At 40.5% G+C, this 27,233-nt stretch overlaps 1 protein-coding gene across 3 annotated transcripts in view; it reads right to left on the bottom strand.

The window, feature by feature from the left end:
* The window catches only part of LOC149258661 (phox (PX) domain-containing protein), a 279,551-nt gene extending 258,361 nt beyond the window's left edge, over positions 1 to 21,190 (bottom strand). The window contains exon 1 of one of the 3 annotated variants that reach the window (XM_089415651.1): positions 20,758 to 21,190. In XM_089415651.1, coding sequence (XP_089271777.1) covers positions 20,758 to 20,860 — 103 coding nt within the window. In that variant the 5' untranslated portion in view covers positions 20,861 to 21,190. The remainder of the gene's footprint in view (positions 1 to 20,757) is intronic. The other 2 variants (XM_089415650.1, XM_089415646.1) reach the window with 2 other exon arrangements.
* Positions 21,191 to 27,233: the final 6,043 nt, after the last annotated feature.

The raw sequence follows: 27,233 nt of genomic DNA, 5'->3' as shown, positions 1-27,233 counted from the left end.
ATTTACAAGCAGAACTTGAGATGCATGACATTACATCTATAGAAGTAGCAAGACGAAAAGCAAAAACAGCCGAAAAGAAATCCGAACCAATATTTTGGTCAACAGCGGAAAAAGCTTATGCAAGACGAAGGATACCCCAGCATGTGGACTCAAATAATACAAGATATGTTCCACCACACCGTCGTGAAGATGAAAAATCGAATGTGGAAATGCAAAGAATAAAAGAGGGTAAATGTAAACGCTGTGGTGAGAAGTGGGACCCCAAACATAGATGTGCTAAAGGAAAAGAACCAAAGAACCTATATAATTGTGAAGCAACCAATGATTCAAACAGTGAAGATTATGACATAGAAGACACAGAAGACGCCCCAGAATTCTCACCAAAACTAGATGATGGAAGTATTCCACAAGTATCATTATCAGCTATGACAGGTATATCACAACCTCAGAGTTTAAAGTTAAAAGGACACATAAAGAAGAACAACATAGTGGTTCTTGTCGACTCTGGAAGCACACACAATTTTTTAGATGCAACCGTGGCAAAGAGACTCAATATCTTTTCATTTCCCTTACCAAACATGAAAGTGATGGTAGCTAATGGTAAGAAGATTGAAAAGGTAGGGAAATGCCATAAGGTCAATTTGCAGATTCAAGACTTTAATCTAGAGTCTCCATTCTTCACGGTACCGTTAGAAGGAGTAGATGTAGTCTTAGGTATCCAATGGTTACGAACTTTAGGTACTTATGCCGCCAACCATCAAGTACAATTTATAAAATTCAAATGGGGAGGTCAGAAGTACAAGCTACACGGATTCCAAGCACCAGAAAATCAAGTTGTATCATCATCTCAGATGATGAAACTAACTCGAAAAGGAGCACCCGCTTATGTAGTACAATGTCACCAGTTAGAGATGTTATCTGCAAATATGACCAGAGAAGAGTCACCAAAGATACAAGATTTGATTCGGAAGCATGAAAAAGTATTTCAAGACCTACCTATGAAGATGCCACCTAATAGGGAAATTGAGCATACAATAGAAGTCAAGGCAGGGTCAAACCCTGTCAACATCAAGCCATACCGATATCCACATCACCAGAAAACGGAACTTGAGAGATTAATCCAAGACCTTTTAGAGTGTGCGACCTTGATCATCTTAGAATATCTGATCAAGTGGAAGGACTTACCCGAAGAAGACGCTTTCTGGGAGAATGAATCATCCTTCAACAACATCCGTCGTTACTTATGCTTTGAGGACAAAGCATTCTTTCGAGAGGAAGGCAATGTTATGTAAAAAATTAGTTAGTCTTTAATTTTAGATTTATTATTTAATTTTAGGATTAATTAGACGAAAGGGCACGATCATAAGATCATGCCCTTTCCCCAAAGGGTGCCCGTGGCAGTATTTAAGCCAGGAAACCCCATTGTAAAAGACATCATCTGTAATTTCATCTTTTAATAAAATATTTATACATATTTTCTGCGTATCAGAAGTTTTTTTTACTTCACATACACTGGAAATGGCGTGCTGTAGAAAGCACAAAACCAACAAACTAGTCAACAACTCCGGGGATGGCATTGTATGCGGCCCTCCAAATCCGTCGTACCTTTTTCAACCGTGACGTTGGTTGGTAAATGGGTAACATGGGTTGTTTCATTACAAAATAATTATAAATTATAACTATAGAATTTATAATTAATTATTAAATAATTTATAAACATAAATCATAATTTAAATATAGATATATATGTGTGTGTTATGATTTAAATATAAATAAATAAATAAGAATTTAAAGTTTTGAAAAAAAAAATTATTAAAAGTTAAAAAAAATTAATTAGAGTTAAAAAAAAAAGAAACAAAACAAAACAAAACAAACAAACAAACGACTCAAAATAGGGTTATTAGCGAATTATAGATGTTAAGCCACCAGTGACGGAGACCTTCTACTCTCCATATGCCGAGACGACAATTGCAAGGACAATTGCCAGCAATATAGCTTTGAGGACAAAGCTTCCGAAGGAAGAGGCTATGTTATGAAAATAATTCATAACAATTAGATAAATAAAATAAATATTAATATTAAAAAAATTAAATATTATTTAGGTTAAATAGTCATTAAATTAAGTGAAAAGACGTGTCTAAAAAGACATGCCCATTCACGAAAGGTCACCTGCTGAGGTATAAAAACGGGGCCTCATTGTACATTCAAATCATCTTATACAATCTTATATATATTAATAAATTATTATTTTAGATACTGTGTGTATTTTAATATATTAAAGCCTTCACCCCGAATGCGGGTGCTGGAGACGAGAATTAAAGTGATAAGACAGTGGTTGGGCGGGGCGGATCGCCACTTGCCTGACCTGCACAGGATACGTGGATGGGCAACACTGCAAAGCGCGTGGCACACCTGCATGACCATCGCTCAGGGTACGATATTTTGCTGGTTCGGCTGGAACGTCAGGTTCATAGTGGGGGAATTAAGGTTCACACGCATCAGCGTGCAGCGGAGGGATCAAACCATTAAGGGAGCAGTAATGGGAGACGACTCCCAAGACAAAGCCTGCAATCTTAAAACTGGAGGCAGGACGAGGGGGATGGTAAATTCGTTAGCGCTGCCGCTCTGCCGGCACTCCTCTGCGTGTGATAAGAATCTCAGAGAGAAAGCAGGGAATTGGACTTGGGTGTTGATTATCTTGGTCCTCTCTGCGAGGCTGGTCGCTCCCCTCCCCGAATATCGCTCAGGTATTGCTAGTCGGCCCTCCTGCTCTTTTCTCTCGGCATCTGATATCTGTGTTTGTTTTTGGTTTAAGCAAAGGCGCAGGGACTTGGCAAACCCAAAGAACGTGTTCATTCTAGGCAGAGGAGGCTCAATTGGGAGGCATCGCCGCATCCAAGCTATCGCCCCACAGGAAAATCTCCGGATTTGGGCCACTATCATTCGCAGGATGCCTCGTCTGAGACCGAGAGCAGGCAATCGCCGAGGGCAGGCGAGAAGAGCCCCAACGGACTCATCCTCCAGCGATTTGAACCATCCTCCAAGAAGAGGGCTTTCTTCTCGCAGCAGAAGAGGAAGGTCTCGAGCCTCTGACTCTCGACCTGGTCCGATTCCTGCCACAGGCTCCGCCATTTTCACCTTTGACAGTGCTCTCAATAGGCCTAGGATCACAGCCTATTTTACTGTGGTGTTTCAGGAGGAAGGTTTAGCAGTAGATTTAAGGACACAAGAGGAAAATTCGAGGGCTATGCAGGACCCCTCTTCATCCTTTCAGATAGCTACGGAGACCACGCCTCAGCAGGAAATTAAGGAGCAAAGAAGCAGCGCGCGGGAGCCGATGATGGTAGATCTGGGTACTGATGCCCAGAATGTGACACAGTTAGAGGAACCACCTGATATGGGCTGGTGTCGAATTACTGAAGAGCCCATTGATGAATAGGAAGGCCGACCATGCTTCTCTTTTTGCAGAATGCCCCTGTCCACAGGGCAAGGATGTAAGGCGGAATGGTTATGTGTTTTTGTTACTGTCTTGTGTCTCAGTGTTCATTCTCCCCTGGTCTTTTCTTTTTGAGTTTTTGACTTGTCTCAGGCTTCAGAGATTATTCCCCTGCGTGGGAAACAATATCAGACATTTTTCAAATATGTATATGCTGGATAGAACTGCCTCCCGCAGGAGCAGAGTGCTTGACTACGGTCATGTTGTATATTTACCACCTCTTTGTTAATATAATAGATTAGAATTACGCAGAAAAAAATTTTAAAAAAAAAATATATATATATATATTAAAGCCTTCAAGCTATCAGTCTTCGTGCTTCATCATAGTTTTTATACTTCATCTTCCTACTTTTATTATGTTCTTTTATCAAATAATTACCAAAACCATAAATCATGAAGATCACAAAAGGACAATGAACACAAGATGTAGGCTCCAAGCCAGGGCAAAACCCCTCCAAGGGGAAAACCCAGTAAAATCTTCTCTTCTTATAGAATCAGATCAAAGTGAGAAATCCAAGACCCAAACACCAAGACCAAGACCTCCCACAAGACCCAAGTCAGCCCTCCTTCCAAGCTCTTCCAACAAATCAAAGTCAACTCAAGTCAAAGCCTTCCAAATCTGGTCAAATCTGAAATTTTTGGCCCCTACAACAAAATTTCAGACCTGCAATAGGCCCGCAACTTCGGCCCTTACAATTACCCTGCAACTTCGCACATTTGAGAGATTTAGGGCAGAAAACTAATCTTTAGACCTTTGCTCTCTCTCTCTCTCTTGTCTTCCGTAGACCTTTGTTCTTTTACGCTTCTTCGTTGGTATTCTTCTTTCTTCTTGGCACAAGAATCGAACTTGCTTGCTTGTCTCCAAATGAGGTTGAATTGTCCTCTATTTATACACATCCAGGAGGTCGAATGGGTCCCTTCCAGGGCTGACTTGGTCTTGTGGGGACAAAATTGACATTTTTGACTCAAATAAAATTCTCTTTCCATTTTCTTTTCAAAGTCCAAATGGGACTTCCCCTGATCGAGGTGCGAGCTATCAAACTAATACATTAAGACAATGTTTATGATTAGCACACAAAGGAATAATGCGACCGCCCCCCACACGCTCGAGGCGATGGGTGCGGGGGCCTTTGGCATGTTTAAGATCACTGTCATGGAGAAAGGTGGCAGACATTTTGGCAAGTTTTCGAATCGTTGAAAAGGATAACAGTGAGGGGGTAGAAGGTGCAGAGGTTCCAAAGAAGAGAGCGGAGCAACGACTACAGAAGCGGCAGAGGTTCCATCGGCTCCAAACGCTGGCTACCACATATGTAAAATGGTTCTTTATTCCCTCCATCATGCTCCCCTATGTCTGGTTTGATAATTGGGATATGTTTGGGGGCAATTGGCTGGTGTGTGGGAGTAAGTCGGGTTGGGGGAAGTGCATGGTGTAGGGAGTCTGGTGGCAAAACCCTGGCTCCATTGGAACCTCCTTGGTGTCAATCCGCTATGGGATTTTCCTCTCTCGCATGGGGCTAATCTGGCTTGGGGGCAAGGGTGTCAGCCCAAGGGTATGCTTCTGTCTAGCCTGTCTTGTAAACCAGGGGGTCAGAGACTAGGATGCTGTCAACGTCTATGATATTGTCAACGTCTGTTATATTGTCTTCACTGTGGTTGATGCGGAGGTTTTGACAGGTTGGCTTCTAAGGGTGTGCACCCAAGACCTGAGTCGAAAGAGTTGTGGGGATGTTGTCCAGGGGCAAGGTCATCTGGGGTCTGGGAATGGGCATGAATCTGGCGTTGGACATGCCGGCCTCGGATGGTTGAGCAGAATTCGGGTGGCAAGCAGGGTTATGGCTAGCTATTTCTCGAGGCTAAGTGCTCAGAGCTTGTGTTGTAGCGTTGATAAGGGTAATGTTCGGCGATGTTGTGTGACCTGAGTTGGGGGAATGGTCATACAAATGTTCGAAGTGGAGGCAAGGGAAGGAGCTTGAAATTAGCGGTCTTGGTCACCCTGCGACAGGGTCTGTGGCTGGCCAGATGTTGGGGCCTAGGTCGAAGAATATGCAAGGCAATGGTTATGACGGGGCGTCAACTAGGGCAAAGGGATCTGTACTAGGGTGTGGGTAACGGACATGCTGGGTGCGGGATCTTTAAATTTTGTTGTTATGCAATTGAACCGGGGGACTAGCGAATGCAAGCCCAGCTGGGGTGGCGGACTTTGTGGAATGGCAGAGCCTGCGAGTGATGGAAAAACAAAACATAATGTTCTGGCAATTCTGGTGTTTTGTTTCCATATCAGGTCCTCAGCACGGTAATCCTTCTCAGGCGCGAAGAGTATCGAGGCTAGTCTCCTCATTTCCATAGGATTTTGCAGGCAAGCACCGAGACAGTGTGGCAATGGGCAGAATGGCGAAAGGTAACGGTCGAGGTAAGAGACCTCGGGTGACTAATTCGAAGGATGAACCAAGCTCCTCGAGCAAGCGACGCAACAAAAAGCCAGTGGCTAACCTTATAAATGAAGCAACCATAGCATACAGGGAAGGCACTAGCGACGAGATCAAAAGGCTGATAGAAGAATGGGAGGAGGAATTAAACCGCCAAGCGAGCGCGAATGAAGTCGAAATGGAGGACTGGAGACTCTTGGATCCGGATCCTGGTCACCCTAGAGGGTTGGATACTCTTGGATCCGGATCCTGGTCACACTAGAGGGCGAGTGACTCAATTCAAACAGACCCTATATCTATACTAGCTGATGAAAAGTCTCCTGGGCAAGACCATGGAGCAAATATCGATGAGCATGGCGGCAGTTGTTTAGGATTTCCCTAATTATAAACAAGATTTTTCGAAAGTTGCATTTTCAAATGCAAAAACAAGGACACCTTGGCCGCATTGAGAGACACTTCCCTTGTTTGTTCTCGCAGACAGAGCTGCTAGGCTCCAGTGCTAAAGATCCGGCCCTGGTCGAATCTGCCTCCGCCGAGCAGGATGAATAGAATGCTTGCTTTCAATTATTTTTTATTAGTCTTTATGCGGATAGATTTTAATTTCCAGTTTACAGTCATATATATGTATAGGCAAATAGAGTATGGATGTGGACATGATAATCAAACTTATATAGCTTGGATAGACAAACTCATTGTTTTTTGCTACTGGATGGCTTATCATGCGGTTAGGTGGTCAACAGACTTGGTTTTCCGATGGGCAAGTTGAGACCATCTAACCTGTTTTTATGTGGTTGTAACCTATTTATATTCTAATGAAAAGGAAGGATCTACCAAGCTTACAAAAAAAATTCCAAATGGGACTTGACTCAAGTACAATAATTTGACTAATGACAAATATTCTTTTGACTTAGAAAGCCCTAGAAGCATGAAGAACGTGCTTGACCTAATTAACAAATTGACTTGAGCATGAAACCCATGCTTGAAAAATAATATTTATTTTTCTTCTTTTGCTTTTTACATGAAATATACAATACAATAATAATTATGAAGACCAAACCTAGTTACATTTTCCAACAATGTGACAAAGAAGAAAAATAACTTCGAGATGTGGGCATCCTTAACCAAGTTATACCAAAGTACAAACTAAAACAAAAAGACAGTGTTGAAGGAGAAATTGAGAAACGCCATGATGTTTGACACTGACACAGTTGCATCATATGCTTGACTTAACTAACAAATTGACTTGAACCTGAAACCAATGTTGCACTAATCGTTATCGAGATAACATCAGCCCGAGGAAAAAATCGGAAAAAATCGTAATAATCGGGAAAAAATCAGTAATAATCGGGAAAAAATCGTTTGGTACAAAAATATTCATTTTTTTCAATTTTTTTAATATCTAAACCATCTACAACATAAAATAAATACATTGACACATAAATATGATAAAAGAACTAATATATAAGATGTTTAATATCATTTCTAGTGCTAAAATCACACATAACAGTGAATCATGTCCTGAATAGTAAGTCCCGACTCCTGAGTCCCAACTCAACCTCAAAATATCAACAAAAAATATAATAATGTATCTCATATCATGAGTCATAATGTCATATACAATGAAATAAACCAAATAACTAAAGTCTAATACTACTGATTTCCTTTGCCCCTCTAGATGTAGATGTCGGTGGAGTTAGCAGGCCGTAGTAGACTATGGAATCTGTTGTGCTCTAGAAGCTGAAGAACTAGGAGCTACAGGAGGTAGACCACGTCCTCTACTTGTGATAAGGGGTAGCTTGGGTCACCTCCTCCTCCAACAAGAAGAAGAAATAAACAAAAAAAAAAAAAAATATCCCCACGATTTTTCCCCAAAAAATCGGGCAAAAAAATTTTTATCCGAGTACTAAGCACGATTTTATCTTTTTGTTGAAAATATCACGATTATACGATAATATCACAATTTTAACAACACTGCCTGAAACCCATGCTTGAAAAATAAGATTTATTTTCCTTCTTTTGCTTTTTACATGAAATATACAATACAATAATAATTATGAAGAGCGAACCTAGTTACATTTTACAACAATGCGACAGGGAAGAAGAATGCCTTCGAGATGTGGGCATCCTTAACCAAGTTATACCAAAGTACAAACCAAAACAAGAAGACAGTGTTGAAGGAGAAACTGAGAAATGCTAAGATGTTTGAAACTGATACAGTTGCATCATACCTAACCAAGATCACTCAAATTAGAGATGACTTGGTAGCAATGGGGAAAACTATTGATAGTGAAGAGTTGGTCAAATCAGCCTTGAGTGGCTTTCCTCTGAAATGGGATGTCTTTGTTGATGGGATCGTCGCATGCGAAAATATGCCTAGTTAGAATAGATTGTGGGGTGATTTTTTACAAGAAGAGATAAGGAGACATTCCAAAACTGCAGGCCAACATGATTGTAACAATGATGAGGAGAAATTTGCTCTTGCTATAAAGGGCAAAAGTAAAGGTAAGTGGGGGATCTGCTTCTGTGAAGAACATGAGCAAAGTGAAGTCTTTTGCGTGTCACAAGACTAGTCACCATGCGAGCCAGTGTCCATACAAGAAGGAGGAGGAGGATCACGCGGTTGCATCAACATCAACTGAGATTGATGACTTACAGAGAAATTTGAGAAGAATTTTTTTCTAATTCCCTGTGTTTCTTACAGTAGTCCTGTTGTCTATGAGGACAGTGGGTTATGGCTAGTGGACAGTAGAGCGTCTAGTCATATGACAAGAATGAGGTCAGTGTTTTGCAGTATTTCAAAGACATGCTCAGACTGTAGTGTGTTTAGTAGGACTAGTATTATGCATGAAGTGAAGGGGATTGGATGTGTCAGATTCCAACTAGAGTCAGGAGGATTTTTGGAGATGATGGGGATGACATTTGTTCCAGGGTTGATGGTACATGTGCTCTTAGTATCAACCTTGAAGGATGTTGGATATAGAATTTTGTTTCGAGATGAATAAGTGCTTCTATCTTCGAAGGGAGCAACCTTGGATGTAGTTGTAGTGTTTGGCATCAAACAGAGGCGGTCATACAAGATGTTGGGGCAACCTATGGGTATATTCGATGGGATCTTGGATACAGGAATAGTGTTGGTTGTTGAGAGGGAGCAGGTGGCGAGGAAGGGTGATTCTTCGGTACAAAAAAATCTGCTTTTTGTGTATGTGATTTAGATCGAGTAATTTTTGCTTCGGGCTAAATATTTTGGTTATGAACTCAACGATGTAATCATTCAAGTAATAATTTTTGGGAACCAAATACCGGGTGTTGGGTTCATGGGAAATTCTAACAATTGTGTCATTAAAAAAATACAAGAAGGAAGTTTTCAAAGAGCCTAAAGGCAAAATTGCTTCTACAACAACATAGGACAAAAGTTCGTTATGTTTTTCAACAAAAAAATATGTAATATGAATATTAAGGAAGACAACTAAGATACATATTTGACAGTCATATCTAGCAAATTAGATATTTAAGTTAGAAAGTACCAACCATGGGAGTTAAATTTAGCTAGTGGAATTTCAAAATGAATGTAAGTAGTGATATATTCAGCAACTAGGGCAATGGCCAAGTAAAACTCTTTACAAGTCATGACAAGCTCCAAAGACCTGGTTCTTCAACATTCATATATTGTGCTACTGACATGTAGAAAAGGTCCATTTATTGGAGGAAAAATCAGATTATACATAGACGGAGGGTGAGCTTAAATTTTTAGCCATCATTGCCTCTAATTATGGCTACAAAATAAATCCGCCAATTCCATAAGGAGCCAAGAAACTAATCCACTCTTTACAAAATTTATGGGTAAACGAAAATGATAAACTACCCCACGTCTCCAATGGATTAGTTTCTGTATTATGGGCCTCCTTTCGAGTACTTACTTTATCTTGGGGGCCTCCTCCAAAGTTACGACCCCGGGAAGTTGATGTACCAATTTACCCAAACGGGGCCCACAGTTTGGCATTTCATCTTCTAGGGTTAGGTTTTGGAATGTTAAGGGTTTTCCATTGTTTCTCAACAATAAATAGGCCTTCGAACCTCATTGTAAGATAGTTCAGAGGCATGCAGCCACCACATCTCTTCTCAGAGATAAGCTACCATTGCCCTAGCTGGTTTATTTCCATTACTGTTTGTAAGCATATTTCAGTATTTTACATTAATGAAGAGAAGTATTATTTCCGCTGCATATCTATGTTTATGGTTATCTCTGTGTTTTATTGCATTCTTGTTTAAATCCGGATCAGTGGTATCAGAGCGATCTGCTTTTTCTCTATTTTTCTTTGCATGTCCCCAATGAGGTCGGGATATAAGGAGTTAGGGCTTGAACTAGTCGAACCTTTGCGAGACCAGCCTCGCAAATCCCGACGGCCTCCTATGGCGAATGAGAAGAAAGACGAGGGGGCAGGAGATCCTATCAAAATCTTGCTCGAAGAAGCCCTCGAGCGACAACGGAACGCGATGATGGACAGTTTTGCCCAAATCCTTCAGCGGCTACCCAGAAGCGACGCATCGGCTTCCAGCAGCTACTCTGGAAACGCCACGCCCTTTAAGGTACAAGTTAATTTTGAAATCCCCATATTTGAGGGTCAGATAGACGCAGATGCCGTAGATAAATGGTTAAATTTGCTGGAGGGTTATTTTTTTGTTCATGAATTTTCAAGTCGGGAAAAGATTGTTTTCGCTCTTCTCAAAGCAACCCCCCACGTCAAGGACTGGTGGGAAACCTACTGCAAGCAGAAGGATGAAAATACCGGCTCACTATTTTCAGCCGCACCCACCTAGAATTCATTCCGGGATGCCATCAAGGAGCAGTACTACCCTGGCGGAAGCTATGAGGATGAATACATAAAATGGACCACACTGCGACAGGGAAGGGACCAAGACGTGCCGGAGTTCACCAATCTTTTCCATACCTTTCGCACAAAGTTGGGTATCAAGTATACGGAGCAGCATTTGATACTCAAATACCGCGGTTGCCTGCACAAGTACATCCAGGAAGAAATACAATTCCTGAACATCTCCTCACTGAACATCTCCTCACTCGGCATAGTGTACCGATATGCCGTCAAGGTCGAGCAAAAGTTTAAACAAAAGAAGCGAGACTTTGGATCTGTGAATCTGAAGCAAGGGAAAGCTGCCCCTAAAACACAGAACAAAGGACAAAGCCAAGGCGGGGCAGCCCAAGACAACCCGCCAAAGCTGCAGGCAAAGAACAGCGCCGCAAAGACGAAAAAGGACACGGGAAAATGGTGTGAGTTCCATAAGAGCTCCACTCACAACACCAGTGAGTGTCGGGCCAAGCAGTCATTGGTGGCTAAGCTAAAGGTTCCAAAATCAGATGCATGTTCCGACTCTGAGTCAGAACCCGACAAGGGGAATGAAAAGGGAAGCAGATCATTGACGCGGATCCCAACGCCACTGTTGCTACCGCCAAGATCCAGAAAAATGAACCCGAAGATCCAGAGGAGGAGGAGCGTCTCTTCCACTCCCAGATGTGGGTAAAGGGCTCCCCGCTACAGTTCATTGTCGATAGCGGGAGCCAAAAGAACCTCATTTCGGCAGAGGTCGTGAAGCGGTTGGGCTTACCGACCACAGCGCATCCACAACCATACACCATCGGGTGGCTTCACCAAGGACGGGATCTTCACGTGAGCCAGCAGTGTCGCCTTCCGTACAACATCAAGCCCTTCACGGATGAGGTATTGTGTGACATTGCTCCCCTTGAAGTTTGTGATGTATTATTAGGACAACCATACTTGTGGAAGCAACATGCTATGTATGAATCAAGGCCCCGGGCTGTTATTGTTACATTGGGGAATAAGTTGTACAGGATACCGGAGGTAGCACCGCCTACCGCCATCTCTTTGATTACTGCAAAACAATGCAGTAAGCTCATTTCCAAGACTGGGAAATTTGTTTTCCTGATGATACGCCCTCAAGGAAAGAAGAAGATGGTGGCCACGGCCTCCAAACAGGACCCCTCCACACGACAACTACGGATGGATAAGGTTGTGAAGGAGTACGAGGACATCTTCACCTCCCCCGTAGGGGTTCCTCTGCACTGTCAGGTCAAGCACTCCATCGATCTGACCCCAGGTGCACTGCTACCCAATGGACCAATTTATCGGCGCTCTGTTCTAGAGAACGATGAAATCAAGAGGCAGATTCAGGCGCTGCTGCAAAAAGGTCACATCCATCCGAGTTCATCGCCTTGTGGGAGCCCGATCATGTTGGTACAGAAGAAGGATGGGACTTGGAGACTCTGCATTGACTATCGGGCACTGAACAAGATCACTGTCCGTAATAGGTACCCGATCCCACGGATTGATGACCTCTTGGACCAACTAAAGGGGACAAAATATTTCAGCAAGATCGATCTGAAGTCAGGATATCACCAAGCACCAATTGAACCCTCTGATGTGTGGAAGACTGCCTTCAAAGCCAAGGAGGGCCTCTTTGAATGGTTGGTTATGCCTTTCGGATTGACGAATGCTCCTGCAACCTTCATGAGGCTAATGGATGACATCTTGCGGCCATTCAACAACTCATTTGTAGTGGTATACTTGGATGACATTCTGATCTTCAGCCAGAGTTGGGAAGAACACCTTCACCACATCCGACAGGTTCTTCAAACACTGCGGCAACACAAGCTATGTGCCAATTTGGAGAAATGCACTTTTGGCATGACCCAAGTTCAGTATCTGGGATACATTATTGATGAACAGGGGGTGCATGTGGATCCGGCCAAGATCCAAGTCATTCAGGATTGGCCATCTCCGACCACTCTGACAGAGCTCTGCAGCTTTCTAGGCCTTGCCAACTTCTACCGCAGGTTCGTGTTGGGGTTTTCTCATATCACATGGCCCTTGAGTCAAGTCACCAAGGGAGGAGCGAAAGCGAAATTCTTTTGGTCTGAATCTCAACAGAAGGCATTCATAGAGTTGAAATATCGCCTCTGCACGGCACCAGTGCTCGCGTTACCAGATTTACAACAACCATTTGAGGTCGAGACAGATGCCTCTGACTATGCTATTGGGGCAGTCCTTACTCAACATGGGCATCCAGTGGCATATCACAGTGAAACACTTTCAAACACAGTCCGGAAGTATCCCACTTATGATAAAGAGATGTATTCCATTGTGCAAGCCTGCCTACAATGGAAGCATTACATTTTGGGGAAGGAAACGGTCATCCACACAGACCACCGACCCCTACAGTTCATACAGACCCAAGGGAAATTGCAGAATGATCGCCATCAGAAGTGGTCTACATATCTGCAACAGTTCCATTTGAATATCAAGTATAAGGAGGGTAGCACCAATAATGTTGCAGATTGCCTCAATCGACCACCAATCATGGCGTTAACCACTGTGCTCAACCCTTGTGGGCATGAGACTTCTGATTGGCCACTTCTCTACAAAATCGACCCAGAATTTGGCCACACATACCAGACACTCTTGGGGGGTCGGCATGTTCCAGATTTTCACCTTCAAGATGCCTTGTTATGCCACCTGGGTCACCTTTGTGTTCCTTCAAGCGAGCGTGCCAAGATGATTTGGGAAGCACACTACAGTCGGGCTGCTGGGCATTTCAGGGTCGAGAAAACGGTGGCAGTACTGCAAAAGTATTTCTATTGGCCAAATCTTCGACAGGATGTCGGGAAGTACATCAGATCATGTACTGCCTGTGCCATTGCCAAACCAACCATCAAGAAGCAAGGCCTCTATACCCTGCTGCCTACCCCTAGTCAACCTTGGGAATCCATCTCCATGGATTACATGTCAGGCCTTCCTTCCACTAAGCATGGAAATGATTGTGTTTTTGTGGTCGTCGACAGGTTCTCGAAGATGGCCATTATGGTGGCCTGCAAGAAGAATATCACAGTAGAAGCCACTGCTAAACTCTTCTTTGAACGAGTGTGGGTGCACTTTGGGATCCCACAGTCTATCATCTCAAATCGGGACAGTCGGTTCCTCGGTACATTTTGGTCCAGTCTTTGGTCAATGCTGGACACCAAACTCACTAAGTCCACAGCCTTCCATCCTCAAACTGATGGCCAGACAAAGGTTGTCAATCGGATGATTGTACACATTCTGCGCATGTACAACTCAAAGCATCCACGCACATGGGATGAGAGCCTCCCCTATGTTCAGCACAGCTACAACCGAGCTCTTCACAGCTCGACTGGCCACAGCCCTTTTCAGGTGGGCTTGGGATTCCAGCCACTATGCCCCATTGATGTGGCCACGCCACTTGCAACTACTCACACAGATTCAACTCATGTCCAGTCCGAAACAGATAAGGCAACCAGCTTCATTAAGCACATCCAACATATTCGCCAGCAGGTCCATGACATTCTGGAAAATCAAATGCCAAGTACAAGCAGCGACATGATCAACATCGGGTGCCACACAAATTTCAGGTGGGCGGCAAAGTCTGGTTGCATTTGCAAAAGGAACGCCTTACTGGAGCCTATCGGAAACTGAGACCACTCCGATATGGTCCTTACACCATTACTAAGGCTGTGAGAGACAATTCATTTGAGCTCAGCATTCCCCCATTCCTTGGCCTACACCCAGTGTTCAATGTGGACCGCCTTCAGCCATACTTTCCACCATTGCTAGACACATCCGACATTGCAGAACAACTCACACCCACAGAATTAAATCCAGATTGCATGGAATAGGCTGCAACTGATCGGATCATGGACACACAGATCAAGAACACTCGCCAACAGAATATCCAACTGTATCGAGTTGTCAAAGCAGGCCAACTCCTTCACCAGGGCAAGTGGCTCACCAGGGACCAAGTTCAGCAAAAGTTTCCTCATCTCATGGAGGAACTCAATGCAATGGGGACCATTGCTTCCTAAGGGGGGAGGAATGATCCAGGTGGATCTTGGTGGCCACCTGCCAAGTCCACCTGGACCCCCACCATTGTTTCTCTCAGCATTTTCAGTTTCCTTAATTGTAGCACAACTTACTATTTTTAGCAGTTTTTCGGGTCCTGAACTTCCGGAGCCGTTTTGAGGCCCTAAACGACGTTTTTTGGGAAATCTAGGGCAACATAGGTCCCCAAAGTGGTAATGCTCGGATAGATCTTTCTAATAAGTTATTGTACGCGTCAAACGAAGATCGTATGCCAAAGTTACGACCCCGGGAAGTTGATGTACCAATTTACCCAAACGGGGCCCACAGTTTGGCGTTTCATCTTCTAGGGTTAGGTTTTGGAATGTTAAGGGTTTTCCATTGTTTCTCAACAATAAATAGACCTTCGAGCCTCATTGTAAGACAGTTCAGAGGCATGTAGCCACCACATCTCTTCTCAGAGATAAGCTACCATCTGGCATCGCCTTAGCTGGCTTATTTCCATTACTGTTTGTAAGCATATTTCAGTATTTTACATTAATGAAGTGAAGTATTATTTCCGCTGCATATCTATGTTTATGGTTATCTCTGTGTTTTATTGCGAAACATGTTTAAATCCGGATCAAATTAGAGGGTTGATGACTTGGTATCAACCACGTGGGATATAGGTTTTGTAGCCAATATTATATCTTGTGTTGTGATAGTAATACAGAGAGGTACATGGTGCATAGAGGAGCCCATCAGGTTGGGTAGTTGTGAAACTTACTCTAATTTCCATCAATTGCACTACACAGAGGCAAGGTACAAACAATTTCTACAACTTGCTTGGTCTGAAAAGTTGGTTATGTTTTGCAACAAGCAGTGCCATAATATGATCGTTAAGGAAGGGTATTAGTTTATAGATTTAATATTCGTATCTAGTACTCTAGATATCTAAATTAGAAAGTACAGTTAGAAATAAGGTCCATTCATTACGACTTCAGTTTATATTAGACATAATATTTTGCTAATTGTGGGAATACGAATAGTCACTCACTCCATGTACCCACGTTGAAGATATGTTTGAGGATATTTAACTAATGCATTCAACAGGTTCTCTCCCAATTGTCGGTGTGCATTTTCTACTAGCGTTGTACACAATTACTAACACTCTTCAATCACTAATGTTGTGTCCTATTGTTGTTGTTGTAAACGTAAAAGGACCAATTTCTTAAAAATCTATAACAACCACTTTATAATTGATCTTTTTCTCATTTATAAAGTACTTACATCACCAAACTAAAGGTAGGCTCTTCAATCCTAGTCCATACACACATCATGGACTTCATTAACTCTTCCATCATGCATTTTCATTGAAACATTGCATTGACCTTTGACAAGGTATACTCTGTATACTATGTCATCTCTAGACACAACCTTTTCTTCATGTCTTTTTATGTTATCTAATCTACCATACCACTCCTTTTTGTGTAGCACATGCTAAATGGCACTTTAGTTTATATACACCACGCACCTTTTGACAAATTTTGTCACATAAGAAGTCTCATGAATCCCAAGCTTCTTAAGAAGTCTCTACATCTTCCACATGTGAAATAATGCCATCTACAACTAGATTATTGATAACTATCAAAGCTTCCCTATCTCCATCATCATAGATTACTTCTTCATCTTCATCACATTTGGGTAATTTTTTTCCCATTAATAAAATCCATATTTTTTCTATTACTATAATATTATTGACTTTAAATTTCTAGATTCTTCCCATCAAGTTTGTGCATATCTATGTAGCACAATTGTCCCTTGACCACTTCAAGCCATAACAATTTTTTATTAGTTTTACAATAAAATCTATCAATAAAATCCCCTTATCCATTGCTTTGAGGCCTCGAGCCCTCTGCAATCTTTCAACAAACCAAAAAACTCTACAAGTATCTCCTAAATAACACTCACCACTGAAAAGTGACAACATCAATCATTAAAAAGTAGTAATGCAACCTCCTCACATTTTTTCCTTGTAAAAATTTGGCTATTGGGAACTACCCAGGGAAAGAAATCAGCCTCCCCACTCAAGTTTCAACCCAAAGGCAAGAGAGAGGTTGTTAGTGCTAGGCCAGCCACATTATATATACACTTAAGAGCACCACATTTACTCTATTCCTAGACTTAAACATGTCAACTTTACGAAACTTGAACCCGGGTGAGGAGGATCACAACGATTCTGCCCAAACACCCAAGCTAAACTCAATTGACTCAACTCCTCATATATACTAGGAGGTGACTACTTTGCTAGAGCGTTGCCATTGATATTAGACAAGGGACTATTTGTTGACCTGAGTCATTGAACGATAATTAATGAGACAATGAGTTTTAAGAGCACTTGAAAGCAAGCTTCAACAAGAATTAGATTGATGGGCATTCCTTTGTGTATTTGGATAGATCCTTGCAGCTTCTATCAGCAACACTTCATTATAATGTAGAAATAGTCCCTAGAGAAGAAAGTCATGCATTGTTGATCATCATGTAAAATAATGATGAATCAAGAGCCTCCTTAGTCTCAAACTAAGTAGTGACATCTACAACAAGCATCAAAATTGTGGACAACAAAAAGTTTTCCTCTTTATCCAACTCAGTTGTATTGAAATTTTATATATGGACTATTCTCAAGAAATAAAATTTTATCTATCATTCAAAGTTGGCTTGGAGGACAGGGAGGCAAGAGCAGGAGGGGTGCTTTATAACCTCGAAGAAAAAACTGAAATAAAGTATGCTTGGGGACTAGGGAAAGCCTCGAACAATCAAGTCGAAGCACTCTCACTTTGGCAAGGCCTGAAGATTAGTATCTCTAAAGGCATCAGGAAATTGATCATTGTCGGTGACTCAATGGTGGTAATTCAAAAGTGCATAAGACTCCAGGAACGAGCACCTTATAGACTTTGATCCCTCTCCTGTGGTCATAAGGATAATGTACCTTCTCATTAAATTAGAGGAATATAAATTTTTTCATGTTAAAAGAGAAAACAACCATATGGCAGACCTTCAAGCCAACATGGGTGTGGTATTAGAACAAGGAATATTAAACATCGATCAAGGCAACGTCATATGTCAAGTACCTTAATAGATTCATTAATTAAATCCTTAATGGATTACAGTTGGAGCATAGGAATAAACAAGGAACAACAGATCATTAAATATGATAATACCATGGGGATAAACAGTAGCTCCTCGAGAGCCAACGATCGTAGCTAGGCATTTAAGAACAAATGGGCGCGTAGGAGTATGTCATCCAAGTCATAGGACAAGTAGATTTGCTTCCATTGCGGTTGGTTAATAAATGGGAAATCAAATGAAAACATCCTCAGTACCATCGCGGTTCACTGCGAAAGGATTTTGGCAGTGATAGGGATGGCGGATAGTGTCATGATTGAGTTGCACACAAGGAAGGCATTAAATTTTGACAAGATTGGAGTCACATTCGAAAAGGATCAGGCAGTTATATATAAAAGTTGGGTAATGTAGCTTAAGCATAGAATCATTCTCGTGCAGGGAAAGATTGTGAAAACGATGGCTTCTGCGAGCAACAGCAGCAGTGGAAATAGAGCAAAGGAACTCGGGCGCAGTGGGAGTGTGGCGGAGATGATAGATAATTCAAGCAAGCAAATAATTAAGGAGATTCAAGAACAAATGATGGTTGTGTTGTCCCACCTGTCTGGATTAGGGAAAGATATGGAACTAATGCAAAAATCTATGGAACACCTGAACACTGGAATGGTCAACCTGAAATACAAAGTGGATAATATCGAAGTGAAAGTTGAAACGGCCACCATTGGGGTGTTGAAGGAGGTCTTTGGGTTGTGTGATGCTCCCACTCCAATGGCGAAGGAAAGCGCAGTAGGTGCGAATCAAGCGTCGGAGCCTGCTATTGCGAGTATCGCGGATCTGCGCCAGCCATCTGATGTGGCTCAAGAGGGCACAGCACCTAGAGGCCACGGGTAGACAATTGCTTTTATTTTCATGTTTTGTCGGATAGTAAATATCTGTGGTGTTCTCTGGAAAATGTATAGTCTAAATTATGTAAGGAATGTATATAGAAATAAAAACGGTAGCAATAGGGTCTCTCTGATTATATTTCTGCAAAACTCTGAGACAGAGATTATATCGATTGTAAGGGACCTGGACCGTTTCTAGTTTTGTTTATAAAAATTGCTACCTGTTTCTTTATAAAAAAATAAAAAAAATTGCTTGGAGGAGAAAGTTCCCTAGTTCAAAGTCGTTCAAGGTGAAATAGAAAACTATCTCCTTAAAACAAACACTCACCTTTTATCAAAGGCTAATCACAAGATATGGAAGGTTTTAAAATGTCCTGACATCAAATCAAAGCATGTAAAGTTTGGAGACTAACATACATGGACTGATTGATGGTATTCCCATTGACATGCAAGAAATGGCCAATGTAGAAGCACAAAATCGAGAAGTGTGCTTTAATCAGTGGTAGACACTCTTTACAATTCATCTACAGTGATTTGAGTAATTTTCCTCTTCAATATATTGAGATTAGGAGCATCTAAACAAAACCGTGTAGCCTCATCAAGTAATCAATGAATAGGTATATCATATATGCCTACCCCACAATCCAAATGGTTATTGAAATGCAGAAAACATCTTCTGGACTTCTGGTCTAACATTGCTTTGAAATCCCTCTTCATATCAGCTGAGGAGGCTTCTCAAAAACATAATCAGGCATTTCTTACTGTTTATAGGTCAATCCAAACTGAATCCAGCAATTTCAGACTTTGGGCTATCTTATGGTTCTTTACTTTTGACAATCTCTTCTTTGTTGTAGCATGGTATTTTATGATGGTTTCAACATTCTTTATATAATCTGTTTTTTCCGACTGTTATTTTTTCTTCAAAATTATGAAAATCTGTCTTTGCATTAGCAAAAAATCCCAAAACATTCTCTTCCAAGGGTCAACTAAGTCTTTTTAGCTCATTAATTAAATCCGAGGCCACTTGAAATTCACTTCCAAAGTCAAGAACATCGAGACTACTGGCCTGGACGAATAGTCGGAGAACCTTCTGCCGCCAATTCTTAGGCAATTGGGAATTTGTCTGTTGTATGAGAACGCTGCAAAAAAATGCCTTTCTGTTCCTTTTGTGAAAAGATTGAATTCAGAATGTTATCCCACTGATTAGTGAAACAACTACTAACACTGCTTGTTTAAAGATCACAATCCAAATGATCAAAAAATCCTGAAAAGACCGCTGCCTGGCATGAAACCTGAGCAAAAGAGGTTACCCGGATAATGGGCTAGACCAAGCTTTTATTAAGTGTAAGGAGTGGCCCTCTACTAGCGCAACGAGAGAAATTGTGACGACTCCAAAACATGTAATTCATCATAAACTACTGGTGAAGTCCTGGATGTGCAAATCCTTTAATTGCAAAGAAGCGATCAAACAAGCACAACATTCGCCGCGACATGGTCTAGTGGTGTCTAGTGGTGAGTAGGGACGCTCACCACCATGATGAGCCTGATGCAAATCCCGGTGAGCGTGCCCTACCCGTTAAAGGGCTGCTTTAAAGCAGTGAAAATAGACCACGTGAATGGTTGTTGCATCAAATTGTTTCCAATAAAGCTCCATGTTCCTCCGTCAAAACAAAAGGAATTTAACCAGCATTAAGCAACCCAGATAACATCACTAAATACTCAAAATACAATTGCATCGTTTCTGCCATCAAATTATTTGTCCAGACATCAAATCGTTTTATTAATTTTCCAGTCAATTTGAAATTCAAGCTTATAATTAAGTAGGACCTCTCCAACTCGCGATCCAAATTTCATGACCAACGATCGAAACCAACTGACCAGCAATCATTCTAAACTAGACCCCAAAAATGAAAGGAATCCATGCGGGAAAGAAGCCCAATACTTACAGGACATTAGATATGCGAGACCGATGACACATATACAGAGCAGCAACGTCCGCTTCTTAGCTTCCTCTACTAGGTCTTTGGCTGTCTGAGACCTGGAAGCCATTCTTGTCTGGAAAATTCGATCGCCAACATCGATGGCAAGCACAGAGTAATTCCAACCCTACCCTAGGTATTATACACGAAACATTGGAAAATTCCCGCAGATCCTTCGAAATTAAACTCCAAAACCATTCTGAAAATCCCCTATGTACGCGCTTGTGGCACGATAGGATTTGGCATATAGAATCAGGGAAAGGTCCAGGGCTCTAAGTTTCGGTCATCCTCTGCCTACCTGTATTGAATTTAGTACATGTAATGCCTCTGATATTGAGTAAAGCGATTTTCTCATTTTGTCGTCTCACCGCACGTTAAACGTTGAAGTAGTTGGAGCAAAAATATGAGTTTGAATTTCTCCGCGGTGGGCACGTAATTTTTTATAATTAGATTCAGTAAAAATTAAAAAGGGAATTGCGGTGCCCACAATAACAATAATAATTAAATAAATATATATATAATTAGATTGAGTAAAAATTAAAAAGGAATTGCGGTGCCCACAATAATAATAATAATAATAAATAAATAAATATATATTTATTTATTTATTTAAAGTGTCACGAATATTGACATGTTGGGTTGGTCAAGCCAAATGCTCATACCACCTCCATTTGTCATGTTACGTGACATGATATATACCCCGGTGTGGTTGGGTGTCCAGATTTTTAAAGCTTAAATAAAGTATTTAATTTTTGTTTATTTTTTCAGTTTTGTGGTTCCTTTTAATTCAACATTTCCTTAATATGTAGCTGTAAATGAAGTTGAGTGTTCCCTAAAAGGGAATATTTTTTTTTAATATAGCACATCTATGAATAGTGACTTGTAAATATATTGAAAATTAGTGAAAATTCTTTAATTTAATTTATTTTTATAAATGTTGAATCATAAGTATAAAGACTAATGTAATGATAGTCAATATATTATTAGGGATTATAGGGAATATGTTGAGTCATTAAATTAATTCAATGATTAGTAATTTATGTTATGTTTTAATTATTTAATTAATTCTATGGGGATTGAAATGTAGGTTTTTTTTAATTTTGAAGGAGTGTTAGATGTCAATGTCATGACTTATCACATGAATTAAGTATATGTTGCTTTAAAAGTTGATGGACAAGATATAATGCAAATAAGAGGGGATGATCAAGTTAAGGACATTCATTCCTAAACTAGTTTGTCTTATAACACGACAAGATTGAAGTTTTGTACCATAATCGAATTAATAGGTTCTTGACTATTTCATGATGTGACGAATTGGGAAAGGTCTAAAGTCTGTGGACATTGATGTAGCTTTGGCATTCAACAACAGTGAGGGATCCCTTCACAAACCTAATTTTGGTGGCTCTCCTTTGATTCTACTAGTCAATATCTCATTATATTTTCTCTGCTTCTCGACTCAATTGTTACTAGTTCCATTATTGTAGCTCTTAGCTTGCCAACTATGAATTATGTTAAGCAAAATTAGGTCATGTGAATTTTTGAGTGAGTTCACTGAGTAGCTTTATCGCCCTATCTCAAAAGTAAATTTGGTTGCCCTTTCCCCCCAGTTCATGCCTACTTTAATTATTTCCCACCTCTTACTCTCATGGCCTTTGATAGTTGCCTCCTCTACTACCTACCTAACTTGTGTTGAGAAATCAACGCAAGTATATTAGGGTTTGATTCCTCTTTCTTGATAATTATTAGTGAGTTATGTTTGCTTCGTTTACTTCTTTATTATCTTATCTTTCATCAAGCAATTACCATATTAAGTTTGTATGAAGATCACAAAACAATAGACACAAGATGTAGGCACTATGTCAGGGCCCCCCCTTGAGGGGAAAACCCAGTAAAAAAATTTCTTCCTTCAATGACATTCTTTGAGACTCTTCAAACTAGACAAAGACAAAACCTTCCCTCCATACCAAGTTGGTCTTCTAGAACTTTGACCTCTTTCCAGTAGCACTTCTTCCCAGCAACTTCGACTATGCAATAGCTTTCGACATCAGGCAACAGCAAAACTTGGAAGACTTCGATCTCCCAAACGGGGGCATGAAACAGAGAGAAAGAGGCACCAAAAGTTTGATTTTCTTCTTCTCCTTAGACTCTACCCAACTCGCTCTTCCTTTTCTTCCTTAGACCCACTTTGCACTTCTCCAACTTCCTTAGAGATATCAAACTAGCTTGAGATGAGATGTTGCAAATGGATCTGATTTCCTTCTATTATAGGCTCCAAGTGAGGTTGAATTGGTGTCTTTAGGCCGACTTGATTTCTTCTAGGATGACTTGATGTGCAGGTTACTTAAATTTTTTTTGACTCAATACTAAACCTTTTTACATGGTTCAAAAGCCCAATAAGGGTCTCTTTAAATGTACAATGACTCTATAGAATCTATATTAATCCTAGGAGTCCACAATGGGGACTTTGACTAATATAATGATGACCCAAGCATGAAATCCATGCTTTATTAAATCATTGATACAATAATAAAAAAAATATTTTCTTTATTCTTTTTACAAGTACATTACATGATGACTCAAATACATTAATGAAGACCGAACCTAGTTACGTTTTCCAACACTCCCTCTTAACTAGGGAGGTATTCATGATAAAAAAACACAATGGAAGATTTGTAACTATATGAACAATGAAGAGTTTAGGCACTGCAATGCCATGGACTAGATTCTTGACCAGGGCAAGATATCCACTAGTCTCTCAACAGTTTAGGCACCACAATGCCACGGACTAGATTCCTGACCAGGGCAATATATCCAAGTGGGAATAAGGTGGACTCAAGATTTCAGTACCATCAGGCTTACTTGCTAACCACTAACCCGGGGACTTAGTTGCATATCCATGGCCATAGCTCTACGACCCACGCCACCCTTCTTACTTTGGGACCTAAACATCAACATAAAGTGTCAGTCTGATGTCCTCCCAGGTAATGCTTCACTTGCAAAGCCTCCACAAATATCTTCCAATCTCCTATCGTCAATAAAATCAACAATATTTACCAAACCAAGCATGCTTCTCAAATACTCAAACTTCTTGTTAGGAAGAGCCTTTATTAGTATGCCTGCTACCTGTTCATCTGTCGAGACATACTCCAACTTCAAGATCCCATCCTACACCATGTTCCTAATAAAGTGGAACTTATTATTGATATGCTTCGTTTTAGCATGAAACACGAGATCTCCAAACATCTTGATATAACTTTGATTGTCACAATTAATCATCGTAGGACCCAGAGACTTCTCGAACAAATATGTCAGATGCTTCCTTAACCAAACAACCTCCTTCCCTACTTCACACCACATATTTTGCCTTAGCACTACTTAAAGCAACGAGAGCTTGCTTCCTACTCATCCATGAAATCATAGCAGCGCCTAGACTAAAACATCCTTTGGTAGTGCTCCTTCCATCGGTCTCACTCTCACCCCAATCAGAATTTGTATAACCGATCAACTTAGCTTCCTTACTATCATATTTTAGGCATTGATGTATAGTTCCACGAAAATACCTCAATATTTGTTTTGTAGTTATCCAGTGATCATGACAAGGCTCCAATTGAAACTAACTAAGAATGTTTACTGCAAAACATATATTTGGCCTAGTATTTATCAGGTACATTAGGGAGCCCACCAACTAATAATAAGAGGTAGGGTCCACGAGACTAGAGTCAAAGCCCCTCAACTTCTTGAGACTAGTGATCATAGGAGTAGTCATTGGCTTGGAATCCATTATCCTAAATTTCTGCAGCAACTTGATAATGTATTTTCCTTTCCCCAAATATATCTCCCCGGGTTTCTAGCATACTTCTAGACCCAGGAAATAGTGCATCAGTCCTAGATCCTTCATTTCAAATTCAATTGTCAGCATCTTCTTCCATTCTTGAATTCTTTGCTCCACACCTATAATGAATAAATCATCCACATATAGTAAAATAATGACGAGCTCATTATTCACAACCTTGATGTAGAGATTTGGATCGACGAAACTATTTACGAACCCAATTCTAAGAAGATATGCATCCATCCTTGCATATTGTGTCCTAGGTGCTTGCTTCAAACCATATAGGGCCTTCTTAAGTCTGCAAACATGAGAGTTCCTACTATTAACTTCAAAGCCTTTGGGTTGTTCGATATACACTTCCTCATCAATGGTCCCATTTAGAAATGTGGTCTTCACATCCATTTGATGGATATTCCAACCCATTGTAGCAATCAATGAAACCAGAGATCTAATGGTATTGTACCTTGTTGTGGGTGCAAAGGTTTCTTCATAGTCAATGCCTTCGTTTTGAGAGAAACCCCTTGCAATGAATCTAGATTTATATTTGTCTATACTTCCATCAATAACCCGTTTGATCTTATAGATCCATTTGGAGATGACAAAGGATTTATCATTAGGTCTAAGAATAATTTCCCAAAATAATTCTTCATAATGGATTGATATTCTTCCTACATTGCTTTCTTTCAAACTTCTCGATGAGCAACTTCCTTGAATATAGATGGTTCAACTTCAATCAACTTCGTCATATATGCAGCAAAACCAAAGTATCTTTTCAGTCTCTTACTTTCCCTAAAGGTTCCCTTTGTAGCTTCATGTCCTTCAACATCTTCTAATGTTGCCTTTAACCAAATTTTCCTTTTCCTAGTGGTTGGGATGACCACATATTGAATAGGCTCACTTGGTCCTTCTTCTTCATTTTGATTTGTAGTAGGGCCTTCATGATGATCTTCTTCTTCTTCAAATTTTGGAACTTCTTTGTCACCGGGATCAATAGGAATATCCTTTGATTTCTTGTATAACATCCCTCCTTACCTCAATATGTATTCCATCCTTAATGTAGATTCTATATGCTTTCGAAGAGAGACTATATCCAACAAATATTCCTTTGATACTTAGAGAATCCAACTTCTTTTGCTTGTCTTTTGGAACATGGATATATGTTGGACTTCCAAAGATTCGGTGGTGATCCACACTTAGCTTCTTTCCTATGCATACTTCTTCGGGTGTTGTATTATTTAGACTTCTATGAGGACTTTTATTTTGAATGTACATGGGTGTCATTGCTACTTCTCCCCACAATACTTTTGGTAGGCCTTGATCAAGGAGCATTGTTCGAATGCCTTATTCAATTGGCCTATTCTTCCTTGCGGCCACTCCATTTTTTTCGAGATAATAAGGAACAATAAGCTCCCTCTTAATTCCTGCTTCCTTACAATATGCAATAAATTCCTTATAAGTGTATTCTCCACCATTGTCGGACCTTAGAGTTTTTATCTTTCTTTTGGTTAGGGTTTCCACTTCAATCCTAAACTCCTTGAACTTGTCAAAGACTTCTTCTTTTGTTTTAAGAAGGTAGAGCCATGTCTTTCTGGAATGGTCATCAATGAATGTTACATAGTAGAGATGACCTCAAAGTTATTTGTCAGACATGGCCCACACACATTAGAATGAATGAGGTCTAGTATCTCTTCAAACCTAGTTTCACTGTTCGAAAATGGCTTTCTTGTATGATTTCCCAAAGAGCATCCTTTGCACACACATTCATGATCTAACTTCATATCGGGGATGCCATTAACTAATTGACTAAGAGAAGGGATTACCTTATAATGTAGATGACCATATCTCCTATGCCATAGCTCAATGGGATTGATTTCCATGTGAACCAAAACTTGAGGAGGTGGTGTAATAAATCTATAAAGACTTCCTTCACGAACTCCAACAACCCTAACCTTATTAATGATAGAATTTTTTTCCCAAACCAATACTTTTCCATAGACAAAAGCAACTCTTTCCCCTTTATCTTCTAAACAATAAATAGAAAGAAAATTCTTTTTCAAACCTGGAACATATAAAAATGTTGTTGAGGTGTAGCTTCGATCCATTTTCCAGCTTCAACAATGTTGATCTCAAGCCTCTAACAACATAGCTTTTGTTGTCACCCAATTCCAATACATGAGAAGATGGCTCCTTTGATAGTGTATGAAGTTGTTTACTTTCTCCTGTCATGTGTCTTGATTCTCCACTATCAATGATCTATGCATTGTCATCACTAAGAGAACCTGTAAGAGTAGCCAAGAATCCTTGACTTTTGACCTTGTTGAATAAGTAGTGGATGACCTTCTTGATCCAGCTTCCAACAATGTTGATATCCATTCTTATGTAGTTCATCAAAGAGGGAGAATCCATGCCAACAAAGTGATCTTCAACTCTCTCCTGACCTTAGCTCCGATTCCGTGTTGAGAAATCGATGCAAGTAGATTAATTACTCTTTATTGATAATTACTTGTGAATTATGTTGGCTTCATTTGCTTCTTTAATATTTTATCTCTCATCAATTACCATATATAGTGTGTATGAAGATCACAAAACAGTATACACAAGATGTAGGCAC

This window comes from Pinus tabuliformis, chromosome 6 (assembly GCF_031772625.1).
Source record: "Pinus tabuliformis cultivar Carrire ecotype Pingquan chromosome 6, CPIR1, whole genome shotgun sequence".
NCBI classification, from domain to species: Eukaryota; Viridiplantae; Streptophyta; class Pinopsida; order Pinales; family Pinaceae; genus Pinus; species Pinus tabuliformis.
The sequence above is the reverse complement of the archived record's forward strand: the minus strand, read 5'-3'. Positions and strand labels throughout refer to the sequence as shown.